Source organism: Miniopterus schreibersii (genome assembly GCF_964146895.1).
Source record: "Miniopterus schreibersii genome assembly, chromosome: 1".
Classification (NCBI taxonomy): domain Eukaryota; kingdom Metazoa; phylum Chordata; class Mammalia; order Chiroptera; family Miniopteridae; genus Miniopterus; species Miniopterus schreibersii.
Window position 1 is genome coordinate 3,538,571 of NC_138101.1, and position 24,029 is coordinate 3,562,599.

The 24,029-nt window shown below is 50.5% G+C and overlaps 1 protein-coding gene across 1 annotated transcript in view; it reads right to left on the bottom strand.

The window, feature by feature from the left end:
• STK32B (serine/threonine kinase 32B) overlaps positions 1-12,636 on the bottom strand; it is a 616,411-nt gene extending 603,775 nt beyond the window's left edge. Inside the window, exon 1 of the mRNA XM_081137973.1 lies at positions 12,435-12,636. Coding sequence (XP_080994099.1) covers positions 12,435-12,480 — 46 coding nt within the window. The 5' untranslated portion in view covers positions 12,481-12,636. The remainder of the gene's footprint in view (positions 1-12,434) is intronic.
• Positions 12,637-24,029: the final 11,393 nt, after the last annotated feature.

Consider the following 24,029-nt stretch of genomic DNA (forward strand, 5'->3'; position numbering starts at 1 on the left):
CAGAAGGGCCTCGGCTTCCACGGAATCCGAGTTCGCGGCCGCCTTCTTCACGGAGCGAGGCCAGGAGCCGTGGCCACCTGCCGGGGGTGTGAGCGTAAGTCTTTGTTTTACCTGCTCGCTCCGCTGGTTGTGTGGGGACTAAATGAGATGATGACACATTTTGGACTCTCTCAGATTCCCCAGGAGAGTGAAACTTCCAGGCCCAGCCTCCCGCCAGCTGACCTGGGGGCGGACGGACAAACAGTGAGAAAGACATCAAATGAGATCTCGGGACGAGCTAGGAAAGACCAAGGGTGTGTGGGGCGGGAGGGAGAGCAGTGGCGGGCAGAGGGGCCGGGGCTCGGCCATCCAGGCCCTGGGCTCTGCTGGACACGAGGCTCCAACCACCAGGGCACAGGTGAGCCCTAGCTGGATCGGCTGATGGCCCCTCCACCTTGGGGGTCAGGGAGACCCCAGTCACCTGAGCTCCCCCTGATTCCAGCTACAATCCCACCGAGCTGCGACCCCTGTCCTGCCCACCCCACCCCACCCCACCCGGCGTGGAGGCCTTGAGGACAGGACTACGTGGAGAGCAGGTCTCTCTGCACAGGGGTCCTTGTGGGGCGGGCAGAACGGGACCGTCTGCCCTGGTCCTGCTGAGGTGGGTGCTGCCTGGAGAGGAAAGGAAGCCAGCCTGCCCCCCCCGCTGATCCCTCCCCCAGGTCTGCCAGCAGCATCACCTCGCTCCCGCCAACACGAGGGTGTGGTGGCTGCAAACCCCAGTGGCTGAGCTGCAGAAATAGGAGGAGGTATTAGGCAGAGTTATTTTATTATCTACAGTTTAAACGCTTTAATATGCCTCCCAAGATGCTGTCTGGTTTGGTAAATCGCTTATAACAAATGCACAGACTAAATCTCTTATTTTAAACATAGACAGACATGCAATCTTTATTATTAGAACAGAAGTCCTCTCTGCCCCCACCTAACAAGCTTCAGCAAGTATTTAAGAGTGTCTGTGGAAGGGATGCCGGCTGGTCAGCCAGCCAGAGCCCCGGCCCGTCTCAGCTCAGCCCCTCCTGCATCAGACTCTGGGAATGCAAAGGGAAGGTGTTCCGGAAGGTTCTGGCATCTGCTCCCTTCCCCATCACCACGTGAGTCTTGCCCATTTCCAACCCGGAGCAGCCCCGCTGGCTCTCGATGTCCCTGGACAAAGTTACACGGACATGAAGCCTCCACCCCTCCTCCATGTCCCGAAGGAGACCTCCCCATCCTGCTCCCCTGCGGCTCCTGGCCTCCTGCCTCCCTTCTTCCTCAACTCTCTACAAATTAGCCTCTAGGACAGGGAGATGAAGACACCCGGGGAGTCCGTCACGGGCTGGGGAGAGGGGAACAGAGCTCAAAATGCAGGACTGGCACACCCTGGAGTGTAGACGGATGGATCCCACTGCAACATAGCAACACGGTGGATCTCAAAACACAGAGCCGGGCGTGGCATAGAAAGGGGGGTGAGAGAGAGAGAGAAGGGAAGAAGGGAGGGAGGAAGAGAGAAAATGAGATGCATGGCCCAATATATCTTACAAACAATTAAAAATATATACATACATATAGAGCACAATTCGCGAGAACATCCACATAAAGACACACACAACGCAAAGCAAGTCCTCCTCTAGACTGGCCTTTTCCCAGTGACGTAAACGAGCCACATGTCCTCTGCGTCCAGCTTTGGCCATACTGTTCCCCCTGCCTGGAATGCTGTTCCCTGCCCCTCAACCACTCAGCTTTGCCTCAGCCTTCAGATCCCTGCTCTCATGCCTCGTCCACCCACACCCCCTGGGCCGGGTGGCTCGCCCCTTCCGGAGTCCCACACGCACACTGTCAAGTCTACGTCTGTCCGCTGCTCTGAAGTCGGGGCTCCTACCTCCCGCTGTCACCCTGCCCCACTGCAGACTCGCCTCCGCTCCTGCTTCCAAGTGGGGCCGACTCCCTGAGCCCACTCCCATCTCTCTGTGCACTGTCCCTGAGGGTCTCTCCACACGGTGGCTCCCTTGTCCTCTGACCCACTGGCCACGTGGACACCCGGGCCCCCTCCAACTCGATATATCCCAAGTAACTTGCCTCTGCCCACCCCAGGCCCACTGCTCTGCCTGGCACCACCATCATTAAGATCAGAAACCTGGGCGTCATCTGTGACTCCTTCCCCCGGCCACCAAGGTGACACCTCCCGTCCTAGAGTTTGCCTTTGGTGTTCGTCTCAGCTCCCCGTAAGGCCGCGCCAGCTTGGTGGCCGGGACACCAGGATGAGTGACGCAGAGGCCCAGGCTCCAGGGGCTCACAGTTCTGTGGCTGATTCTGAGGTAGACGAGGCCAGGCGCCGTGTGACAGGAGCCACACTGAGGTGGCCTCAAGGAGAGCGCGGATCTTGTCTGCTCACTGATCTGTTTTTGTGAACCAGGCGGGGCTCCTCGGGAAAAGCACGCTCTCAAACCATGTAACGGAGACTTTAATACAAAGACTGCGGTAAAGGTGTGGGTGAGGTTTGGGTGGCATCGAGGGACAGGGCGAGCCTGGGCGTCAGCAGCGTGGGGGCCACTACCTCTCCTCTGCCTGGGGAGAGGAGGGGGTGCGCACTGGTCACCAGACTGGAGCCCGGGGCATCCAGCAGAGGGAAGCAGCCTGCCCCCAGCGGCCTTGGTCGAATATAGGTTCTGTTATTATGTAGGTTTGGTGAGGCCTACAGAGCAGGACAGGACTGCGGTTGAAAAGGTTTTTATCACACTCACAGATCCTGAAAGGAGGGGACACCATGCCAGGGTAGGCCACACAGCGAAGCACCAGGGCCGGTCAGCAGGCAGAGGGAGGGGAAAGCAGGCAGGAGCCTGGATTGAGGTTTCCGGGGGAAGGATCAGAGAGGCAGAGTCAGCAGGCTTGGGGTGGGGCAGGGGCCGTCCCCAGGTTCTTGGTACCTGGCCCTGGGGTGAGTAGGGCAGGTGGACAGGGTAGCCCAGAGTGAGTGAACCCCATAGAGGAGCCGTTGGAGGGTGTGGGCTCTGGGGTGGTTGGATTAAATTTGGAAGATGCACAGGTGAGTCATCTGTTACTCTCTAGGAACTGGCTCACCCTGGGAGGGCCAGTCCCTTCAGCTGGCGAGGCCCCTGAGGTCAAACATCAGAACACAGAAAAGAAAAGACACGGTTAACACACCCCAGAAAGGAGCCAGGGGGACAGACGCCCACCTCTCACTGCACTCCCACTCTCCAGTCTCCCGCTGATGTCACCTAGTGGTCAAAGCCCAGCTGGGAGGCAAGGGGCAAAGAGGCCCAGTGACAGTCAGCCCCCTGTCCCAGAGCAGAGAGCTGTGTGACTCGGGGTGGGGGTGGGGGGTGGGGGTGTGGACCACACTCATTGGCCGCTAAGCTCAGCTTGTAGCAGGTAAGGCCCCTTCTAGTCTTGAAGCCTCCCCAGGGCACTCCTGGCGATGGGCGGGCGATGCCGTCCGCCCCGGGGGTGCATGGAGGACGCCTCTCCTGGGCTGTGCTCCGAGGGCTGAAGAGGCTCTCCCCATGGAGTGCCAGACGGATGGAGGAGGCTGCCCAGAGCCGGGATTAACACAATATGTCTGGCAGGCGGCGAGCTCCGCGATTTTGCCGGATTGTGAAATTTCCGGGGAGGAGGGTGGCTGGAGCCATGGGATGCGCAGGGAATGTCTCTGCCTTTAGTCATTTCCCTGCCCTCTCGGGCCTGTCCACCAAGCAACGCGACCACGGGCGTGAAGTGTTTCCAACGTGGGCTGCTGCCCAGCGGGTGTTCGGGGAGCGTCGGTCGTGACCACCATGCTCGGGTCCGTGCGGAGGCATGAGGAGGTCACCTAGCCCACCGCCGGGCTCCAGGGCAGCTCGGATAAGACGACGCATTGGAGTGCCCTTCGCAAAGGGCAGTGAGGAGTCTGATGTCGGAGAGGGGAGCGGGCGACGGGTAAGGCCTGAGGGCTGCGGGGCCCTGGGGACAGGGGAGACAGCTGACCTGTCCGGGTCCCACCAGCCTCATGGGCCATGCCACCTGGCATGAGGGAGATTGCCAGGCTCTGTCTCCCCTGTGATCAGCCTTGACTTCAAGCCCGCACTCCACACCCAGTGTTCTGGAAAAGAGAGAACTGGCCTCTGGGGGCCAAAGAATACAATCCCCTTGGATGCCCGTGGCCGTGTGAGACCGTCTGAAGGGCTTTATCGCTGCACAGTGGCTGCCAAAGCCAGACCGAAGCCCTTCCCAGGAAATTCTTGGCTCAGCCAGGGAGCGGCCTGTCTTGCGAAATTAATTTTAGCCTATATGATGCTAAAGCCATGCAAACAGAGACTATAAAACAGCACCCCTAAGCCTTCGCGTGGCCGTAAATGCTGAGCCGCGCTGGATTTACGCACAGTTCGAGCCTGCCCTTCTGCAGGAAGCATAAAAGCCACGGGGAGTGGGAGCCGGGCCATCGCGATGGCTCTGGGGGATTCCGAGGGCTGCGATCACGAGGATCCTTGTGGCCCTGGCATGAGCCACACTCAGGAAGACGCTCGAGCTGCAGGCGGAGCCCGGTGGCCATGCTCTGTGAGACCCACGGAGGCCTCTGGAGAACCGCGCTCTCTCCCTCCTCCCAGCCTCACACCCGGCCGTCAGGTGGACTCCAGCTGGACCCGATGGCACTGGAGTCTAGGAAACGTGGCTTGTAGGCTCCACAACCCTGCAGCACAGGGATGAGCCGGACAGCGAGGCTGGTGCTGGGAAGGAACACAGCCCTGAGCACAGCCACTGACACCGACTGTCCCCTACATTTATCATAAATGCAGTGAGGTGCCAACAAAATCCTCCAGAATGACAAGATCCAGGAATAAAGATTCAGGGCTAACCAGGGCAACGGGGAGGGAAGGAGCAGGAGGCGAGTGTTGGGTCCCCGGAGAGGATCGGGGGAGGAGGGGGGGTGTGCTAGGGCCCCCAGGACCACCCCAGACTCAACTCACTAGCAGGACTCAGCATAGACTTGCCCTCACAGCTGTGATTTATTACCACACAAGTGTGTATGTGAAGCAAAACCAGCACCGGGAAAGGTACTGGGGGAGAAATCCAGAGGAAACCAGTGGCCAGGGTCCTCCCCCCGTGGAGTCAGATGGGTGCACCTACTCCCTGAACAACGAGGGTGACAACACCTGTTTGGATCAGCAGGTTAGAGCAGAAGAACAGAGCTGAGGCAGAAAAAATATTTTGCACAAGAATAAATACAGTATAAAGCCATTTGCGTAAAGTCTGAAGCCCAACAAGCAGTTTATCTCTTCCTTATGAATTCACTCAGACATAGTAACAAGCTGAAAATCTGGATGGGAAAGTTCCTTCCTGCTCAGAAACCAATGGTCTCTGGAACAGGAAAGGGAAAGGGGAGAGATGGGACCCCAGCTCTATCTGTAGCATTTCATTGCTTTCAGAAATAAAAATCTGAGCAAAAAGACAAAATGTTAACATTTAAAAATTTTAGTGGTGCTGCACTGCTGTTTGTTATGTAGCTCTCAGTACTTTTAGTGTGTTTGAAATTTTTCAATTAAGACCAAAAAAAAAGACAAAAGGAAAGGGCTGCTCACTGGATCAGAGTCAGACACCAGCTCACAAGCACCCTCAGTCCTGGCAGGAAGCCTACAGCTCCTCTAAAGGACCATAGAAAGTACCGTAAACTTGGCCCCTGACTTAGTCACCTCAGGCTGCTATAACAGATACCATAGACAGGGGCACTGAAACAACAGAAATTTATTTCTCACAGTTTGTGATGCTAAAAGTCCAAGATCAAGGTGCTGGCAGAATTGGGTTCTGATGAGGGCTCACTTCCAAGTTTGCTGGCAACCGCCATCTCCTTACATCCTCAGATCGGGGGAGAGAAGCAAGCTTTCAGCTGTCTCTTCTTACAAGGGCACTAATCCCATCATTGGAGCTCCACCCTCATCACCTAATCAGCACCCAAAGGCTCCACCTCCTAATATAGCCACATGGAGAATTAGGGCTTCAACATATGAATTTTGGGGGGGATACAAGCATTCATTCCATAGCAGGCCTGCTTATTTTCCCTCTCTGAGCCTTAGTTTTGTCATCTAAATATAGAGGCAGCATAAACAGCTCCTTCACAGGATTGTTGTGGGAATTAAATGGCTGGGTTCTGCAGCTCCTGCCACATCATGATCACTCAGTAAATGTTGGTGTCTTCTGATCACTCAGATAATACTCTTCCCCCAACCCCCAGTTATTTACCAGCTATGAAGAGGAAAATCAAGCATGGTAAAAGCTTTTGTTATCCACGACCTTTCTCTCAAACTGGAGGTCAAACTCCAGGACTTCTTAAAAATAAGATAATCAACAGAGAATCAGCAGTGACAAATATTTGTCACGCTGGAGATTTAAAAATCAAGGCTCAGAGAGTGCTTGCCAAAAGTCACACTGCATAAGATTGAGAGGAATTGGACTGCCCCCTGCCATGGCTCCAGAACAGATTCTGTTAACCCTGTGATGCTCCTCTGGTTTCAGGAACTTGTTGAATCTTATAATTATGTGGATTTTTCCTCCAAACAAGCTCTCCTAGAAACCCCACCCCAGGTCAGTGGATGAGTTCTGAGCCAAGGCCATGAGCTGAGATGTGTGTTTTCTGATTCATGCAAAAGAGGCTTCCTGGGCAGGGTCTGGCTTGAGTTCCCATGAGTCACTAAAGTTTAGCCCAAGGTTGATGCTTGGAGGGCAGTGTTCTAAAGTTTCCCATCAGAAAGGGCCCTGAAGTGATAGCTCAGGTTATAACTGGGTCCTGGGCATGTGGAGGCCTCTGTGTCATCACTATCCTTTTGCACATGTTTAAATAGGCCACTGTTTCTGTTAACCGTGAAGGAGGGAAATGTGGCCACATCTGTACATTTCACATAGAGGGTTTCACTTAGTTTTCACAATAACATTGCAAAGTGTGTATCATAAATCCTCATGTTTCAGATGCAGAAACTGAGCTTCAGAGAGGGAAAGTCACCTGCCCGCATTTGTACAGCTAGTGGTGGGTATAGCTGAGACTGGGACTCAGTATCTCAGACCCCGAAGCTGCTCCTCTGTCCATGCCTCCCTCCATGTTGGTCCAGGTCCTCCAGGAAGCAGATGCCAAGATGGGGTTAAATGTGCAAGGGTAGTGTAAGGAAACTACTTGTGAGAGGAGCCAAAAAAGCCAGGACAGTAGACTGACCTTGATGCAGTCTGTCCCAGAGAAGGAGAGGGAAGGAAGGTTGGTAGACCATGTGGTCTCAAGAAGGTCCCACAAGGCCACAGGGGTATCTTCTAGCCAAGGTCAGCTGTCAGAAAAGTTCTGTTTACCCCAGACATGGTGATGAACTTCAGCACAAGCACATCCAGGAATGATATAGAAGATAAAACTAGTACATCAAAACTATTATGATAAATATATTCTGCATGCCCAAAAATCTAAGTGAAAGATTGAGTATATTGAGAAGCAATGTATAAGATATTTTTACAAACCCACATTGAGCCTCTAGAGATGAAAGCCATAACAACTGAGATAAACAAGACACTGGATAAGTTTAGTGGCAGGTTTTATACTACAGAAGAAAATATTAGTGACATTTAAGATATAACAATACATATTATTCAAAGTAACAGAAAGAGATAAAAATGACTGAAAAATGAGCAGACATGTATAATTGGAGTCATGGAAAAAAGAAGAGAGAGAGAAGGATGGGAAGAAAAATTATTTAAAGAAATAATAGCCAAAATTTCCAAAGTTATTAAAACCATAAACCCACAGATCCAAGAAGTTCAACATAGCCCAAACACAAGAAACCTGAAGAAGATAACACTAATGAATATCATAAACTGTTTTTGCTTCAAACCAGTGATAAAGAGAAAACATTAAAGCAGCCAGAGGAAAGAACACATGTCACATACAGAAGGCACAGATAAGAATGGCAGACAGCCTACTAGTAAGAAATAATGAAGCCATAAGGCAGTGGAGCAACATCTTTAGAGTGCAGATAAAAAGGAAATAAATGTCAAAAACCAAAGCAAAAAACAAATGGTTCAACAAATGAAAATTAAAAAAGAAACTGTCAATCTATAATCCTACACCCAGCAAAACTATCTTTCAAAAATGAAGACAAAACGGAGACATTTTCAAAGATACAAAAACTAAAGGAATTCATCAACAGCAGACCTGTACTATAATAAATGTTAAAGGAAGACTCTTGGACAAAATAAAAATAATACCAGGTGAAGTCTGGATCAAACAAAAAGAAAACCTTATAAATGTAAAGATGCAGATGGTGTTAAAAGTAAGATATGAGAAAAGATACACAATGCTACACCTTATCAAAAGATTTCAGAGCAAAGAATACTGCCAGGAACAAAGAGTATAATTTCATAGTGATGAAGGAGCCAATTCATCAAGAGGGCATAACAAACATTTATTTTCCCACAATAACAGAGTTTCAAAAACACATTATGCAAAAACTGACAGAACTGAAAAAATAGAGAAACCCACAATTAATAACTGGAGATCTTAACACTCCATCTAGATCATTGATAGAAAAAATAAACAGAAAATTAGTAAGGATATTATTTATTTAAATCACACTATCAACTAGCTTAACCTAATTAACTTTTAGAGAATGTTCTACTGAACAATAGCGGAACTCACATTATTTTCAAGTGCATATAAAATATTTACCAAGATAGTCCATATTTTTGGTTATAAATTAAGTTTCAATAAATGTAAAACACTAAAAAGCAAAGTATGTTCTCTGGTCATGAGAGAATTGAATTACGAATCATAAACAGAAAACTATATGAAAAACCCTCAAATATTTGAAAACTAAATAATGCACTTCTAAGGAACCTATGGGTAAAAACCAAAATCAAAAGAGAAATTTGAAATATTTTGAATTGAATAAAAATGAAAACACAAAAGTTCTGGGATGCAGCTAAAGCAGTACTTAGAGGTGTATGTTTAGCACAAAATGCCTATACTTAAAAAGAGTAAGGTCTCAAACCAATGACCTTTACTGGTACCTTAAAAAGCTAAGAAAAGAAAGTACAAATGAAATCAAAATAAATAGAAAAAAGTAAATAATAAGGGTGAAATCAATAAAATAAAAATTTTTAAAGCAAAAATATTGATGAAACCCAAAGTTGGTTCTTTGAGACGTTTAATGATAAAAATTAATCAACTCCTAACCAGACTGATCAGTACAGTAAAAGATAAATACATATATTACCAACATAGAGAATGAGAGTGGTAATATCACTACAGATTCTGCAGTTATTAAAAAGATGAGAGAGTATTATAAAGAAATTTATATCAATAAATTCAACAAATTAGACAAAATGAACAAATTCCTTGGAAGACACAAACTACCAAAGTTCTCTGAAGAATAAACAGATAGCCTGAATGACCCTAAATCTATCGAAATAATTGAATTTGCAGTTTAAAATCTTCCCATGAAGAAAGCTTTATGCCCAGTAGGCTTCACTGGTGAATTCTATCAAGCATGTAAGGAATCAATAATATCAATTCACATAAGAAATAAATAATATCAATTCTGTACAAACTCTTCCAGAAATTGAACAAGAGGGGATATTCCTCAGCCCATTCTCTTCAGTCAGTACTAACGTGATACCAAAACTGGACAAAAACACACAAGAAAAGAAAACCAAAGGTGAATATCCCTCATAAACACAGATGCAAAAAATATCAAAATTTTAGAATCCAATAATATATAAAAACCAATAATACATCAAGACCAAGTGGGATTTATCCCAGGAATACCTGATGGGTTTACATTTTTAAAACTCCATGTAATTCACATTATTAACAGAATAAATACGGAAAAGCAAGTATCATCATGATAAATACAGAAAACACACTTTATAAAACCCAACATCCATTTCTGATTTTTAAAAAAATCTTAATAGACTCAGAATGTCACAACTTCCTTACCCTGGTAATGAGCATCTATGAAAAATTTACAACTAATATCATAATTTATGGTGAAAGAGGCAATACTTTCCCCCAAAGAACAAGACAAGGGTGTCGGTTTCACCTCTTGTATCCAACATTTTACTGGAGATTATAACCAGTGCAATAAGGCAAGTAAAGGAAATAAAAAGTATCCCGATGGGAAAAGAAGTAGTAAAACTGTCTTGACTCACAGATAACATGATCCTCTATGCAGAAAATCTGATTAAATTTAAAAAAAACTTTTTAAGCTACTGGAGCTACTAAGTGAGCTTATCAACTTTTTAGGCTATAAAATCATAATGCAAAATTCCATCATATCTCTAAATATTAATTATTAACAATCAGAAATCAAAAGTACATTTACACTAGCATAAAAAAATTAATTATCATGTGAGATGATCTGTTAAAAGTATGCAAGATATTTTCAAATAAAAATAAATTGAAAAACCACAAATGTTGCTGAGAGAAAATGAAGAAAATCTAGATAAATGGCGAGATATACTGTGCTCACGGATCAGAAGACTCTATATTGTTCAATGTCAATTCCCCCCAAATTGATCTATAGAGTCAACCCTTTCCCAATTTATTCCCAGCAGGTTCTTCTGTAGAAATGGACAAACTGATTCTAAAATTCATATAGAAACAAAAAGACCTGAAATAGCCAAAACAAATTTGAAAAAGAATGAACTTGGAGAACTTAAACTACTTGACTTCAGGACATTGTAAATCTACACTACCCATGACATGCATTATTGGTGTAAAGACAGACAAATAAACCAACAGAACAGAATACAGGGTCCATAAATAGAGGCACAAGCCTATGGTCAGTTGATTTTCAACAAAGGTACAAAGGGAATTTGGTGACGCGAAGGTAGTCTTTTCAACAATGAGGCTGGAACAATTGGATATCTGATGCAATAAAACGAACTTTGATCTCCACCTTGGACCGTGTACAGTCGTTAACAAAAATCAATCATAGACCTGAACATAATGCTTAAAGTCATACAGCATCTAAAAGAAGACACTGGAGAAAATGTTTGTCGCCTTGAGTTAGGCAAGGTTTTCGATGTGACACCAAAAGCGTGATCCGCAAAAGAAAAAAATGGACAAATTGGACTTTACCAAAATTTAAAACTTTTGTTCTTCAAATGACACTGTTGAGAATAAAATGACAAACCACAGACAGAAAAGAAAAATCTTGGGAAAGTACATGTCTGATAAAAGACTTACATCCAGGACATATAAACAACATTTAAGACTCAATAATAAGTAAACAAACAACCCAATTTTTTTACATGGGCAAAATTTGAACATGCATTTCACTAGGGATCATGGTAAATAAACTCCTGGGAAGATGCTCAGCATTACTAGTCATGAAATGCAAATTAAACCACGAGATACCACTAAATGTCTATCAAAGTGTCTCACATTTAAAAGATTGATAATACGACTTTGGAAATCAATTTAGCAGGTTTTTTAAAAAGTTAAACATAAATCTACCATATGATCCAGTCATCTCCACCCTTAGCTATTTAAGCATGATAAATGAAAATATATGCCTGTTGTGTGAAGACTTATATACAAATGTCCATAGCAGCTTTATTATTATTTTTTAATCCGCACCAGAGGATATTTTTTCCATTGCTTTCGGAGAGTGGAAGGGGGCAGAGAGAGAGAGGGAGAGAGAGAGAAACATAGATGCGAGAGAGACACATCAGTTGGCTGCCTCCTGCAAGGGCCCTGACAGGCCAGGTATGGAGCCTGCAACCCAGATACTTGCCCTTGATCGGAATAGAACCGGGGACCCTTCAGTCCGAGGGCTGACACCCTAACTACTAAGCCAAACCGACAAGGGCAACAGCTTTATTTTTAATAGTCAAAAAATTGGAACGGCCCAAATGTCCATCAACCGGTGAATGCGCAAGTTGTGGTATATCCATACAACGGAAATCACTCAGCAATAAAAGGAAATAAACTATCGATCAGCATGGCGACATCGGTGAACCTCAAAATAATTTTGCTGTGTGGAAGAAGCCAGACGTGCAAGAACACCTACTGCATGATTTCATTTAAATAAAACTCCAGACAACACAAAGCCGTCTACAGCGACAGGAGGTGAGTGGTCGCTACCAACCAGGGGGGATGGGAGCACATGGAAGGAGCCCAGAAACTGTGCACAGGGGGCCCCAGAAAACATGGGGGCCCTGCGTCCGTCCACTGTCTGGATTGTGGTGACGGTTTCACCCGTGTACACATCTGCCAAAACTGATCGGTTGCACGCTTCATGTGCAGTTTACAGCAGGTTAATTAGACTCAGGAAAGCTCTTTGTAAAAATCTCGTCTCGTGCAGTTTACATTCTAGTGGCACAAACGAAGAGAATCGGTCCAAACCCTGACACGCTGGCTCTTGTCACCACCTGGCCCGCTCTATACTCACCGGTCGGTGTGCCTTTTCCTTCCCGGAGGACAGGGACTTCGTCCATTTTCACTGATGACAAGATGAGGAGACGTTTGTCCTCTGGGACGGGAGTTCCTCTGAGAAAGACAGCCGCCCCTGCTGAGAGAGGGCCTGGAGCCTGCTCCAGGTGAGGGAGGCCTGGCGGGGCACAGGTGAGAGCTGGCACCAGGATCAGAGACCTGGGAAGCTGCAGGTGACAAGGCGGGGACAGGGGCGGAGCTAAAGCGTGGGACGCACCACCCACCTCGCTCCGTAACCCTCCCCCGTCCTGCCAGTCTTCCATCAGTGCGGCAGAATTGCTGAACGCCTGGAGCCTGTGGGGGTTTTCTTTGTGGGACGTGAGGATGCAGAGCTGTGGGCCTCGGGGTGACGCGGGGACCGAGAATGAAGACACGGGAGTGAAAACCAGGGCTCCGCAGACTCTCTGGGGAGATTTGGTGTTTTCTCTCTGGCTGAGGAATTGGGGTTCCAGGCAGTCCTACCTGGGTCTGGGTCTGGGTGCTGGGGAGCCCCCCACGGTCCCCGCATCACAGGGGTGGGGTAGTCTCAGCTGCTAGAAGACCTGGCCAGTCTCGGGGTACAGGGCCCGCTGAGGGTCAGCTCTTCCCGCCGCCTCCTCCTTCCTCTCGCAAGCTCTGTGCCCGGGAGAGAAATCCTTGTACCTTTTCTTCACAAAGGGCATCAACGGGAGAGAAAACCGTAGGGCCAACAGCAAGCCCTCCCCTCCCCCATTAGCTGGGAGAGACGCTGGCTTTCCCAGGGCTGGGGGAGCGCCCCTGGCTGGCATGGCCCCCTGGAACCCTGGGGTGAATGGCTCCAGATTTGGGGCCTGGCCCCCTAGGCGATGGCTGAAGGAGACTGGGGAGGACTGGCCAAGTACCAGGGCGTTCACACGAGGGGCTTTGTTTGCTGTTTCAGTGCAAATTAGCAATTAGCAGGGGCTGGCACCGGGCCACCTCCCTTCCGAGGCCAGCTGGCAGCACGTGCCGTTTTGTTCTTGGCTGGGGACCCGCAGGCTGGGTGGCAGGGAGCAGGCGGTGTGGAGAGACCCAGACGGGAGGCATCATGGGCCTCTACCTAGCCGACTGCTCCCACTCCGGTGGCACGGTGCCCAGGGACCCCCCAGCATGCTGCCTTCATGGGGGGTGGGGGCAGAGGAAGTCTGACACGCAGCCAGGCTGGACGGGCCCTGGGGTCCGTGGTTCCACCCCTGCCCTGGACAGGGGGAGAGGTGGAGAGGCAGCGATTTGCATGAGGTCGCCCAGCCAGGGAGGGGTGGGGTGGGGTGCCAGCCGCTCCGCTTCCTAAGTGAAGGCCGTTTCTGGAACCAGAGGTTCTGAAACTTGAGTGAGCACTAGCCGCCCCAGAGGCTTGTGGGAACAGGGTGCTGGGCCCCACCCGGGAGCTCCCGTTCACTTGCCTTTCTAACAAGGTCATTGGTGATCTGAAGACCACACTCTGAGAACCAGGACCCTGAAACAGTTTTAGAAGGTAATGAAGGAGAATGTTTCCCTCCCTTATTCATATTTGTGGGGTATAAGCAAAGACTAGCAGAAAAACGGGGGGCCAGGCCAACCCTCTGATTACATCAGAAGGCAAGAGAAACCAGGTTCGGATGGATGATATGCCCCCCAACGACGAAAGCCGGATGAACACGGGGCTTCAGCAAGTAATTCACTTGACCTGTGTAAAAAGCCAGAGAAACTGGGATTTAAGCAGAATGAGTTACTGCTAAGGACCCCTTTGGGATACCTGCCAAGGAACCAACCTCACTCCCAAGGCCCCTCTTTCTGCTGTGCCCAGCCCTACAGTCACGCACAGCTGGCCGGGGTCACGAAGCACATGGGACTGCCCCAGGAGAACTAGGTTCCGGGAGCCATGCCACTGTCCCCATGGCCTGGCATGGCTGGGCCGGGGGGGTGGGGTTCAGCTCAGCCAGGTGCTTCAGGCTCCCTCGGGTGAGGGCGTTTTGACGTTGCCTCCCCGATGCTGAGATCTGGGTTTTTCGTGTGAGGGGAATAAGTTAACTCAGAGAAATGGTAGAAAAGACCACAGACTGGTGTGGGATAGGCCTGGCCCGCAGTCCTGGCTGGGTCACCCACTGGCTGTGTGACCTTGGGCAAATGGCCTAACCTCTCTGATTCTCAGTTTCCTGATCTGAATGGTAACCACGCCTACCATTTCTGCTCCCCTAGGCTGCTGGGAGGTCAGAATGAAACAATGGTCACATCACTTTGCAGAGTGTGAGGGCTGTGATGGGGGTGCGGGCTGTTTGGGGAGTCCTGAGGTCCCAGGGATGGGTCCCTGAGGAGGCTGCTCCCACGTACTGCTGAGCCTGAGGTTTTCCAGGTGTCACTGGTACCACCAACCAAGGACTGCAGAGCCCTTCCTGAGGCACGTTTCTGGTTGCTCCAGGTAGTCACGGTGGTGAACGCATCTCTTCCCTCCCTCCCCCTGCAGGTGCCCCGGGGGTCCTGATTTCCTGGAGGTGGTCAGACCCCCAAGCTGTTCCTGGAAAGAGAGTGTTTAGTCCCAGGAACAAAGGACAACCACAGACAGAGGGGAACTCCTGGGGAGCAAGAAACATCTGGCACCTTTTCCTCCTTCCACAGGGATAGCTTGACAGAGGCAAAACGTGACTCCCGTCCAGGAACCGAGCCCCAGCCCCAGGCTTCCACGGTGGGTCCAGGCCCCAGCACCTGCCTGCAGCCGAGGCGCAGAATCAGTCTGAAGGCAGAAGCTACCCCACTTCGCGGGGTTCAGGTAACCAGGAGCCTGAGGCCGCCTAGCTGGCGGGAGCCGGGGGGCAGGATCAACGCCTTGCTTTGGTGCTTTGTTTGGCTCATTAATTCAATCCAGATGTTGGGGTTTGGGGGAATTATAACGTCCTCAGCGCCCTGAGAGGAAGCACAGAGGTTAGAAGATGGACTCTGAGAGCGAGAAGTCGCTTACCTTGGAAACTGATCCCAAGGAAGTCGCCCCAAAGCAGGGGTCACACAGAGCTGGCTGGACCCCAGGCTCCGCCCGCCTCCTGCCCAGGCTGTGCTCTGCAAGGTGGCCCTTGGGCCTTGGTACCGCCTGCCTCACAGGACTGGGGGAGACGCTGTCACCCATGGGACGTACCAAATGGAACTGCAGGCGCACGGGAGGTGTTCCCAGACAGCCCATGGCCATAATAATAATGGGGAGTGTGGTGTGACCAAATGCGTGCATTCCCATAGAAACAATGATCAGAAGCAAAGTATAAAGCTGAATATTTTAAGTGTGTCTGTGTGATGAAATCACAGTGATTTTAATTATTTTACTATTTCTTACAGCCCTTTTGACCTATTGACACATTCAAGTCCCTCTAATAATAATAACAATAACCCACAGGGAGGGACTGCTTACCAATAACCGTAGAAGCAACAGTCCTATTATTATATCAGTAGTGTTAATATTATATTGTTAATGTTGTATTATAATACTGATTATAATATATTTATATTACATAATATATAATAATTATACAATATATTATATGTTAATAATTATACAGTACATTATATATAACATAATATTAAGTACTGTATAACTATGTAATTATATAATTATTTTACATATAATTATTTATTTACATATTTAATTATATAATTATTTTATATAATTATATAATAGCCTATTAATATAATTATATAATAATATTAAGTATCAATGTTATATATTATATAATTATTAATATATTATAATATGTATTTATATATTATATAGTATATAATTATATTTATTATATTATAATATTATGTATTAGCATAATATTATATTAATATTAATTAGTGTATGCCAGACACTCATAAGCATAGGGCATGTACTACTCACCTCACTGAATTTCCACAGGGGGAAAAAGGAAGTGTAAGCGGCAGGTCGCATTTCTGCCCCTTGTTTGAGGCGAGGACATTAAGCACAGAGGTTAAGCGTCCCTGCCGGAGGTTACGCCGGCGAGGTGGGATTCGAACCCGGGCAGCCCGTGTGCCAGCCCACGTTCTCAGCCGCCTGGCGCTGGGCTGCGGGCCTGGGGGCGCCGCGGGCCGCCTCCGTGTGCGCACCGGGCCTTGTTCGCATGCGAAGGAGCTCAGGCCGGCAGGGCTGGCCCAGTGCAGCGGCAAAGCGCCCCTTCCGGGGACACCTCTCCTACGGACAGGAAGCGGCGACGGCGGTTTATGGTTTTACAATAAAAACTTAATCAACTTGCAACGACAATCACTGAGGGTAACCTCTCCAGTCACCGGGCTTCTTCAGTAAGAGGGGGTGCTGTGTGCCAGAGCCCAACACAATGCCGGCCTACAGCAGGTGTCCATCAGCGACAGACGTGAACTTCGGGGAGAAAACAGGGGTGCTCGCCGGCAAACCCGCGCTGATGCCCCTGGGGAGAGCCGAAGTAGCCAGAGCCCCTTCCGTTGGCTCCAAGTCGGAAGGTACAAGGCCAGAAGTGGTGAAAACGTCAGCCACACTTGGCTGCGCGCCTCCTGTTTGCATCCTTCCAAATTCTAAGATATGTGACTTAATCTCCGTTAAATGGGGGGATGAGTTATTTAGCTACGAGTTAAATAGTGGACTTGAAGCTCCGCTAATATACACGGACGAGCTGATCAACAGTGAGTTAAATTCAGTCTCTGTTATTGCCCTCATTTTTAAGAGGAGGAGACTGAGCCCTGGCCCGTGTGGCTCAGTTGGTTGAGCACCCCCCACCCCCCCACCCCACCCCTGCACCGGGAGGGTTGCGGGTTCGATTCCCAGTCGGGGCACATGTCCTGGTTTCGTGCTCAGTCCCCAGTAGGGGGCGTGCCAGAGGCATCCAATGGCTGGCTCTCGCTCACCGATGTTTCTCTTTCCCCCTTCCTCTCTCTCTCTAAAAGCCAATAAAAACATATTTTTAAAATTTTCTTTTAAAAGAGGAGGAAACTGAGGCACAGAGAGGGGGTGGTTTGCCGCGGCCCCCGGGGCAGTGAGTGGGGAGGCCGCAGCGCTCCGGCCCGGAGCCCTCCCTTGCAGGAGGCAGAGCCGGTCATTAGGCACAATCAGCTCACGACAGCCCTTCGCTCCAAGAGGCAGAGGGGCAGCCATCTGGACCGTCTGACGGCCCCAACCACGTGCGACAGTGCGAGTCTCGCCCGAGCCGCCCACAGCTGCCGGGCAGGCTGCCGTCCCCGCCACGCTGCTTCCCTCGCGCCCGCGGCCAAGCGGCCGAACAGCCGTGGCGAATCCGTTCCCTGTGTTGACAGCTCGGCTGCCCACTGTGCCACGGCTCTCACGGGGGCCTCTCCTCGGCCACCCTGTGCTTTCACTAAGGATCCTGGGGGAGGGCGATCCGTCCCACGGACAGCCGCACGCGTGGATGGTTGGAAGGGCTGGCGTTCCAGCGTGATAAGTGTTCACGGACTCTCGTGGCCTCCGGGGCATGAGGCCCTCAGCCTTCCCCAGTCTCTCAACACTCCTCTGAAAGGCAGGCAGCGATCATGGGCACTGTTTGTGGCTTGAAGACTCCCTGTAAGAAGCGGCCAGTACTCGCACCCGCCCCCAGCCCTGCCCCAGCTCAGCTGAGTGTGTGTGAGCCAGTGGGAGAGGGAAGAGAGACCTATCTGGCAAACCCAAACTCTGCCCCTGACTGGCCGGGTGACCCTAAAAAGTCACTCACATTTCTGGATCTAGGTTTTTCATCTGGAAAACAAGGCATTTGGACTACACCGTGTTTTCAAACCCAGGAGAATCCTAGAAATTTCTGCATATGTTTGGCCTAATTTAAAGTCCTGGTCTCCAAAGAAAAAGAATTCTGTTCCAGGAATCTCTTCCAGAGAGCATCATCGCCACTGCCACCCTTCACTGAGCCCTTCTGGGTGCAGGTCACCGTCCTAAGAGCTGGGGTAGGGACAGGTATTACATCCATTTGTCCCACATTGGAACTTTATGCCGAGTTACTATTACCTCAATCGTAGCTCTTCCAACCTGTTAGTTGATAGAGCTATCAAGTAGCAAGTATTTAATGCTAGTGTCAGCTAGAACAAGCTGGAACCAGCCTAAGCTAGTCCCTGAATTCAAACCCCATGTGCTCTCTGAGCTCAGAGCCCACCTACACATCGCGGGCACTAGGGCCTCCCTCTGCCAGTGACGCCTGGGGACTGACATACGTGGGGATGACTTACAGCTCTGTGGTCCTCAATAAAATGCAAATTTGTCTTTCCTAAGGAAGTCCAGGCTGAGGTGCTTGCCTGGGCTACGGAGAAAAAAGATAAGGGTATTTGGCTCCAAGAATTGTTTTCCTTGGCTGGAGAGAAAAGACAAATGCTTAGTGTGGCTCTGTGTGCTCCAGCAGGTGCTACAATGCATCTGTGGAGATGCCTCTTTCCTCCTCAAAGCAGCTGAAACTGGTTTCCAGGGGCTCCCTCGCCTGAATGTTTTTCTAGAGTTCATCATTGGAAACTAATTTTAGAACCAGAGCAATTTTTTTTTTTTAAACCCTCACCGGAGGATACTTTTTCCATTGCTTTTTAGACAGAGTGGAAAGGGGAGAGAGAGAGAGGGGGAGAGAGAGAGAGAGAGAAACATCGATGTAAGAGAGACGCATCGATTGCCTGCCTCCTGCTCGAGCACCGACCCAGGCCCCGGGATCAAGCCTGCAACCCAGGTACATGCCCTTGGCTGGAATCGAACCCGGGACCCTTCAGTCCGTGGGCCGACGCTCTAACCACTGAGCCAAACCAGCTAGGGCAGAGCCATGTTTTTTTAAATGCATGATTGTGGTTGTTAGAGTTCATTCATTCAGGAGATGCTCACTGGAGCAAATGCTACGTCTCAGGGTTGGAGGTACCAGGCAAGGCGGTCGTGGACACGGACCAGTTGCTGTGGTGATTTTATCATCGATGCCGTGGCGGTTGGTAGTTTCATTTTTTGTATTGCTGTCGCTGTTCTAAAACCTCCAGTAGCCTGGTTCGATTATTTTTAAAGTTAAAAGTTATTTGGCGCTAAGTATAGCAACTCAGGCGATGGATTAAATGGAGGAATGGTCAGGACGCCTGAAGACCCTGCTTCCCCATGATGTGCTTTCCCATAAGGTCACTTACTTCTTCCTGCTGACATCCCTCTGGGAAATGGAACGATGCTCCTGTTATACAGACGAGACACGCGAGCTGAGATCGACGGGCCAGCAGACGTGTGACCAAGCCCAGCAGACCGGTGAGCTAAATAAATGCCTGTCGTTGTGAGCCACTGAGACCCCAGGCTTGCCTGTTACACAGCGTTAGTGTGGGTAGCTTGTCCGTCATCCCAGCCCCGGCCTGGCCACAGGGGCGGCTACCTTGGGAAGCAGCTCACCTCCACGCGCAGTGAAGCACCTGAGGGCCTACCCAGCGGCGAAGGCAGGGTGAATGCTGCGCGCCTTCTCAGAGCGTCTGTCTCACTGGACGAGTCCTTATGTCTGTGTTAAAAAACACACTTGGTTATGATACACTGCGAGATACAAGGTTTGCATGAATTAAGAGACGATATCAGACTTAAATTACACTTTCCTTATAGGAGGGGACCGCTGTCAACTTCTCTCCCAGAGCCCCCGAGATGACCTCTCTTTCACAGGCATATTTCTGTGGGAAAACGAAGCCCTGATCTGATGGGAACTTGGACCAAGAAGCACTGGGAGAAAGTTCTAGTGTTTCCCAGCTGTATGGCCTTAGGCAAGTCCCTACCCTCCAGGAGCCTCTTTTTTCTCATTTCTTTGAGGGGCCCAGGCTCCCCCATAGGCGTGTGGGGAAGATCAGATAACATAAGGGAATTCAATTTTTTATTTTTTTTTAAATTTCAGAGAGAGGAAGGGGGAGGGAGGGAGAGAGAGAAACATCAATGATAAGAGTCACTGACTGGCTGCCTCCTGCACGCCCCCAACTGGGGATTGTTGGGAATAGGTTTCCACTGTGCCCCAAATAAAGACACAAGGAATGGAGAGTAACTGGGCGAGGCAAACCTTCCTTCTGCAGAGGGCGCGGGGCTGCCCGAATCAGGCAGGCAGGCGGGCCCACGCACGGGAGCCCGCTCGGCTTTCACCCCTCACGTGAGTGCCGCGGCGCCGGGCCCGGCTGGCTGGGGGGCTTCACGGCCTAAACCCGCAGCCCAACGTGGACAACGCGCGGGGCGCACCTTTGGGATGGTGCCTACAGGTGCCTGCACATACTGAAATGGAGGGTGCTGAGGGGGGCGCCTATTCAGCTTGGCCTGTTCTAATCCCTTTCACGGAAAAGCTTATCTCCTTCTCACAGGATCGAGCCCGAAACCCGGGCGTGTGCCCTGACCGGGAATGGAACCATGACCTGGTTCCTAGGTCGACGCTCAACCATTGAGCCACCCTGGCCGGGCCACGTAAGGGAATTTATGGTGCGAGCAGAAAGTATGAAGGATCCTTATGGCCCAATAACTCGAGAACAGTAACGACCACAAGTCTCTGTTGATAGACTCGCCTTTCCAGCCCCCTCTAGAAATAGCTGCGCGTAGAAACCACAAGCTGTAGGTCCTGTCCCTGGAATTCCAGAGAACCACACACCACTCAGGAGGGACCTGAAATCCCAGCGCGCTCGTGCCAACCCCCGCGAGCCGGGGGCTCCAACACTGGGGCTGCTGTGATTCCTGCCCGGGCGTGTGCACAGCGGCAAGCGGGGGTGGGCTCTGTCCAGACCCCAGACCCACAGGGTCTCTTCCCTGCAAATAAACAAAGCCTGGAAACATTGTATTTTTTAGGTGCCCCATGGGCTTTCTGAAAAACAACCTGCTCTGTGCTGTTTTCCTTTCTGTGCCCCGATGCTCTGGTCCTGAGCAAGAGAGAAGAGGAAATGGAAGTTTGCTGGCAGCGGCTCCCCAGGGGGGTCTCCAGAGGTCCACAGATCTGGGGTATTGCTAAGCCGTCCAGGTTTAGAAGTTAGAGAACCCAGCTGCCCACCTGAGAAACCCTCTGCTTCCACCTGTCTGCCCCACCTGCATCCGCTCACCGAGCCCTATCTGTTGGGCCTCTGAGCTCGCCCCCCGGGTGGGCCTCTCCTCCCAGCCCTGCAGCCCCACCCAGGCGCCGACCCAGCACCTCTGCTCCCCTCCGATCCGGCCTCCCCTGCAGCAGAGCCTCCTTTCTAAACCCAAGGCCTAGGTGTCTTCAGGGGTTTCCCGTTGCCAGTGGGTAGAGGTCCAGTTTCCTTTGTTTGGAAACAAAGACCTTCCCAGCCTGGCTCCAGCTCCCCATCCAGCCTCATCATCTCCCTCCCTCCCTGGCACAGGACCCCTTAGCCCTGCCAGTTTGACCACAATTCCCATCCTGCAGTGCCTCCTGCCTCTGTTCGGCCTCCCTGTCTTGACCCCTTTCTCCGCCTGGGAGTCTTCCATTTGGCAAATCGATGCTGAATCAAATACAATCACCTTAGGGAAGATTTTCATTCAGCAGCCAAAGTTCCCCAAGGCCGTGGGAACGGAGCCAGATTCACGGGCATGGGCGCTGTTTGGTTTGCACTGCTCCACACGCAGAGGGCCCCATGCTTGGTTTCACGCTCTGCTGTCATCTTGAAATTTTTAATGCTTTGGTCTTTGAATTGTGTTTGTGAATGAAGGGCAATGGGGTGGCAGAGCGTGCTCACGGGCAGAGGAGACGCATACAACACGCGTGTGTGGGGTTCCTGGCCCTGCTGTCCACACCCAGCGTTCGCGGGGCCCCACGAGCACAGAAGTCGTATGGACTCAGGATGCAGAGAGTGAGCTCAGCAAGACCCGAAGCAAGGAGCAGGGGCTCTGACAGCCCCCCAGAGGCCCCACTTTCTGTGACAAACAGAACCTGCGTCAGATGCAGAAAGAAGGCAACGACACTCTGAAAAAGAAGGGGCGAGCATCCCTCTCACACCCTTCTCACTCTCATCACTCCCTGGTATCAGCCAGGCACTTGCGCTGAAACTAATGACCCAGAAGGAAACGCAAGACGGGGTAACCCCCTGTCTCCCTTCCAGTCCTACCTCACTCGTCTGTGACCCGAGACAGAGCGTGCGGCGGGGGGGCAAGCTCAGCGGCCGTTACTCTAGCACGCTACTCCTTCCCCCATTGTTTCGTCTTCTGATCCACTGATCAATTCATTCATTCATTCATTCATTCATTCGGTAAAAGGAATTGCAAAAGACGGACACACGCCCAGGAAACCGCAGGGAAATGTTACCGCCTTGGCATGGCAGGCACTGGGGAGGGCTGGCTCTTGTATTGCCAGGGACCCTGGGGTTCAGGGACCAGACAGGCCCCTTAACCTCCAGGATGATGTCCAGGCAGACACCTGGGGGGGCCCAGGCACATCTTACCCTTGGCTGATCTTCACGATCTCACGGCCTTGACAAGCAGTTGCTCTGGGTCCAGCGTGTGTGTGCGTGTGCACGCGTCTGCGTGTGTACAGGTCGTTTTTATCAGAACCGTGGAAACGCTGCACAGAGCGACCTCCGCTGTGTTGACTCCACTTCCTGATGCACACAGTTCTGCTGACACGCTCACCTGGAACCTGCGGCCCCCTCGTGGGACCTGAAGCACAGGCCCCGGCCCTCACACTCCTGTGCTTCGTGCCGACCGGCAGCCAGACCAGTCGCATCGAGGTCCAGCTCTTCGGAGGCTGTTGGGCAGACGGCAAGGACGCGGGTCTTTAGAGCCAGGCAGACAAGGGTTCAAATCCCACAGCCCTGCTACTTCCTACCTCTCCGGGTAAATCACTGGCTCCTTTTAAGACCAGTGAACACATCTGTAAAATGGGCCAGGAGAGTACCTTGTGGAATTTTTAAGAATTAGGCTATATTGTGTGTATTTCTCAACTGGCAGCTCCTGGCAGCAATCTCTCATTTTCATCCCCCCCTGAGACGCGCACAGAACTCTCACGGCAGCCACTGCGGGAGGAAATAGCTTTCAAGGGCATAAGAGCTTTCATCTGTGCTATTTGGCCCATGAGAGGTTTTCATGCACGAGTGTGTGTGATTAACTGATGGAAAGAAATAGAACACGGGCAGAACACTCACTAAACACCTACTGAGCGGCTCCCTGATTCCGTTAAAGGCCAAGCTGTTCTCTCTCACATCCCTCTTACCCTCTACCAGGTCCTGCTGGTTTTGTCTTCGCCAAACACTGCCTTGAGCACCTACAGTATGACTGGCACTGTGGATCTCATACGGAGCAAGCTAGAAGCAGTCCCCACCCTCGTGGAACTTACAATCTAGTGGAAGAAAACAGACCCTCAACAAATACATACCAAACACACATTCATCACACATTGTGGTCAGGACAGGACGGAGTGGGGCATGAATACAAAACATCTATGGGACGGTGGAGAGAGGGCCCTTCTCAGAAAGGAGTTGAGATCCAAAGAATGAGAAGGAGCTGACCAGGCAATGAAAGCAAGAGAAGGGCTTTGAAAGCAGAGGAAACCGCACATGCAAAGGCCCTGAGGCAGGAACGAGTGCAGTGGGTGTGGCTGGAATATAGTGGACTAAGCGAAGATGACATAACTGAGCCCTTATCATGTGCCAGGCCATGTTCTAAGGTGCCAGAGGAACT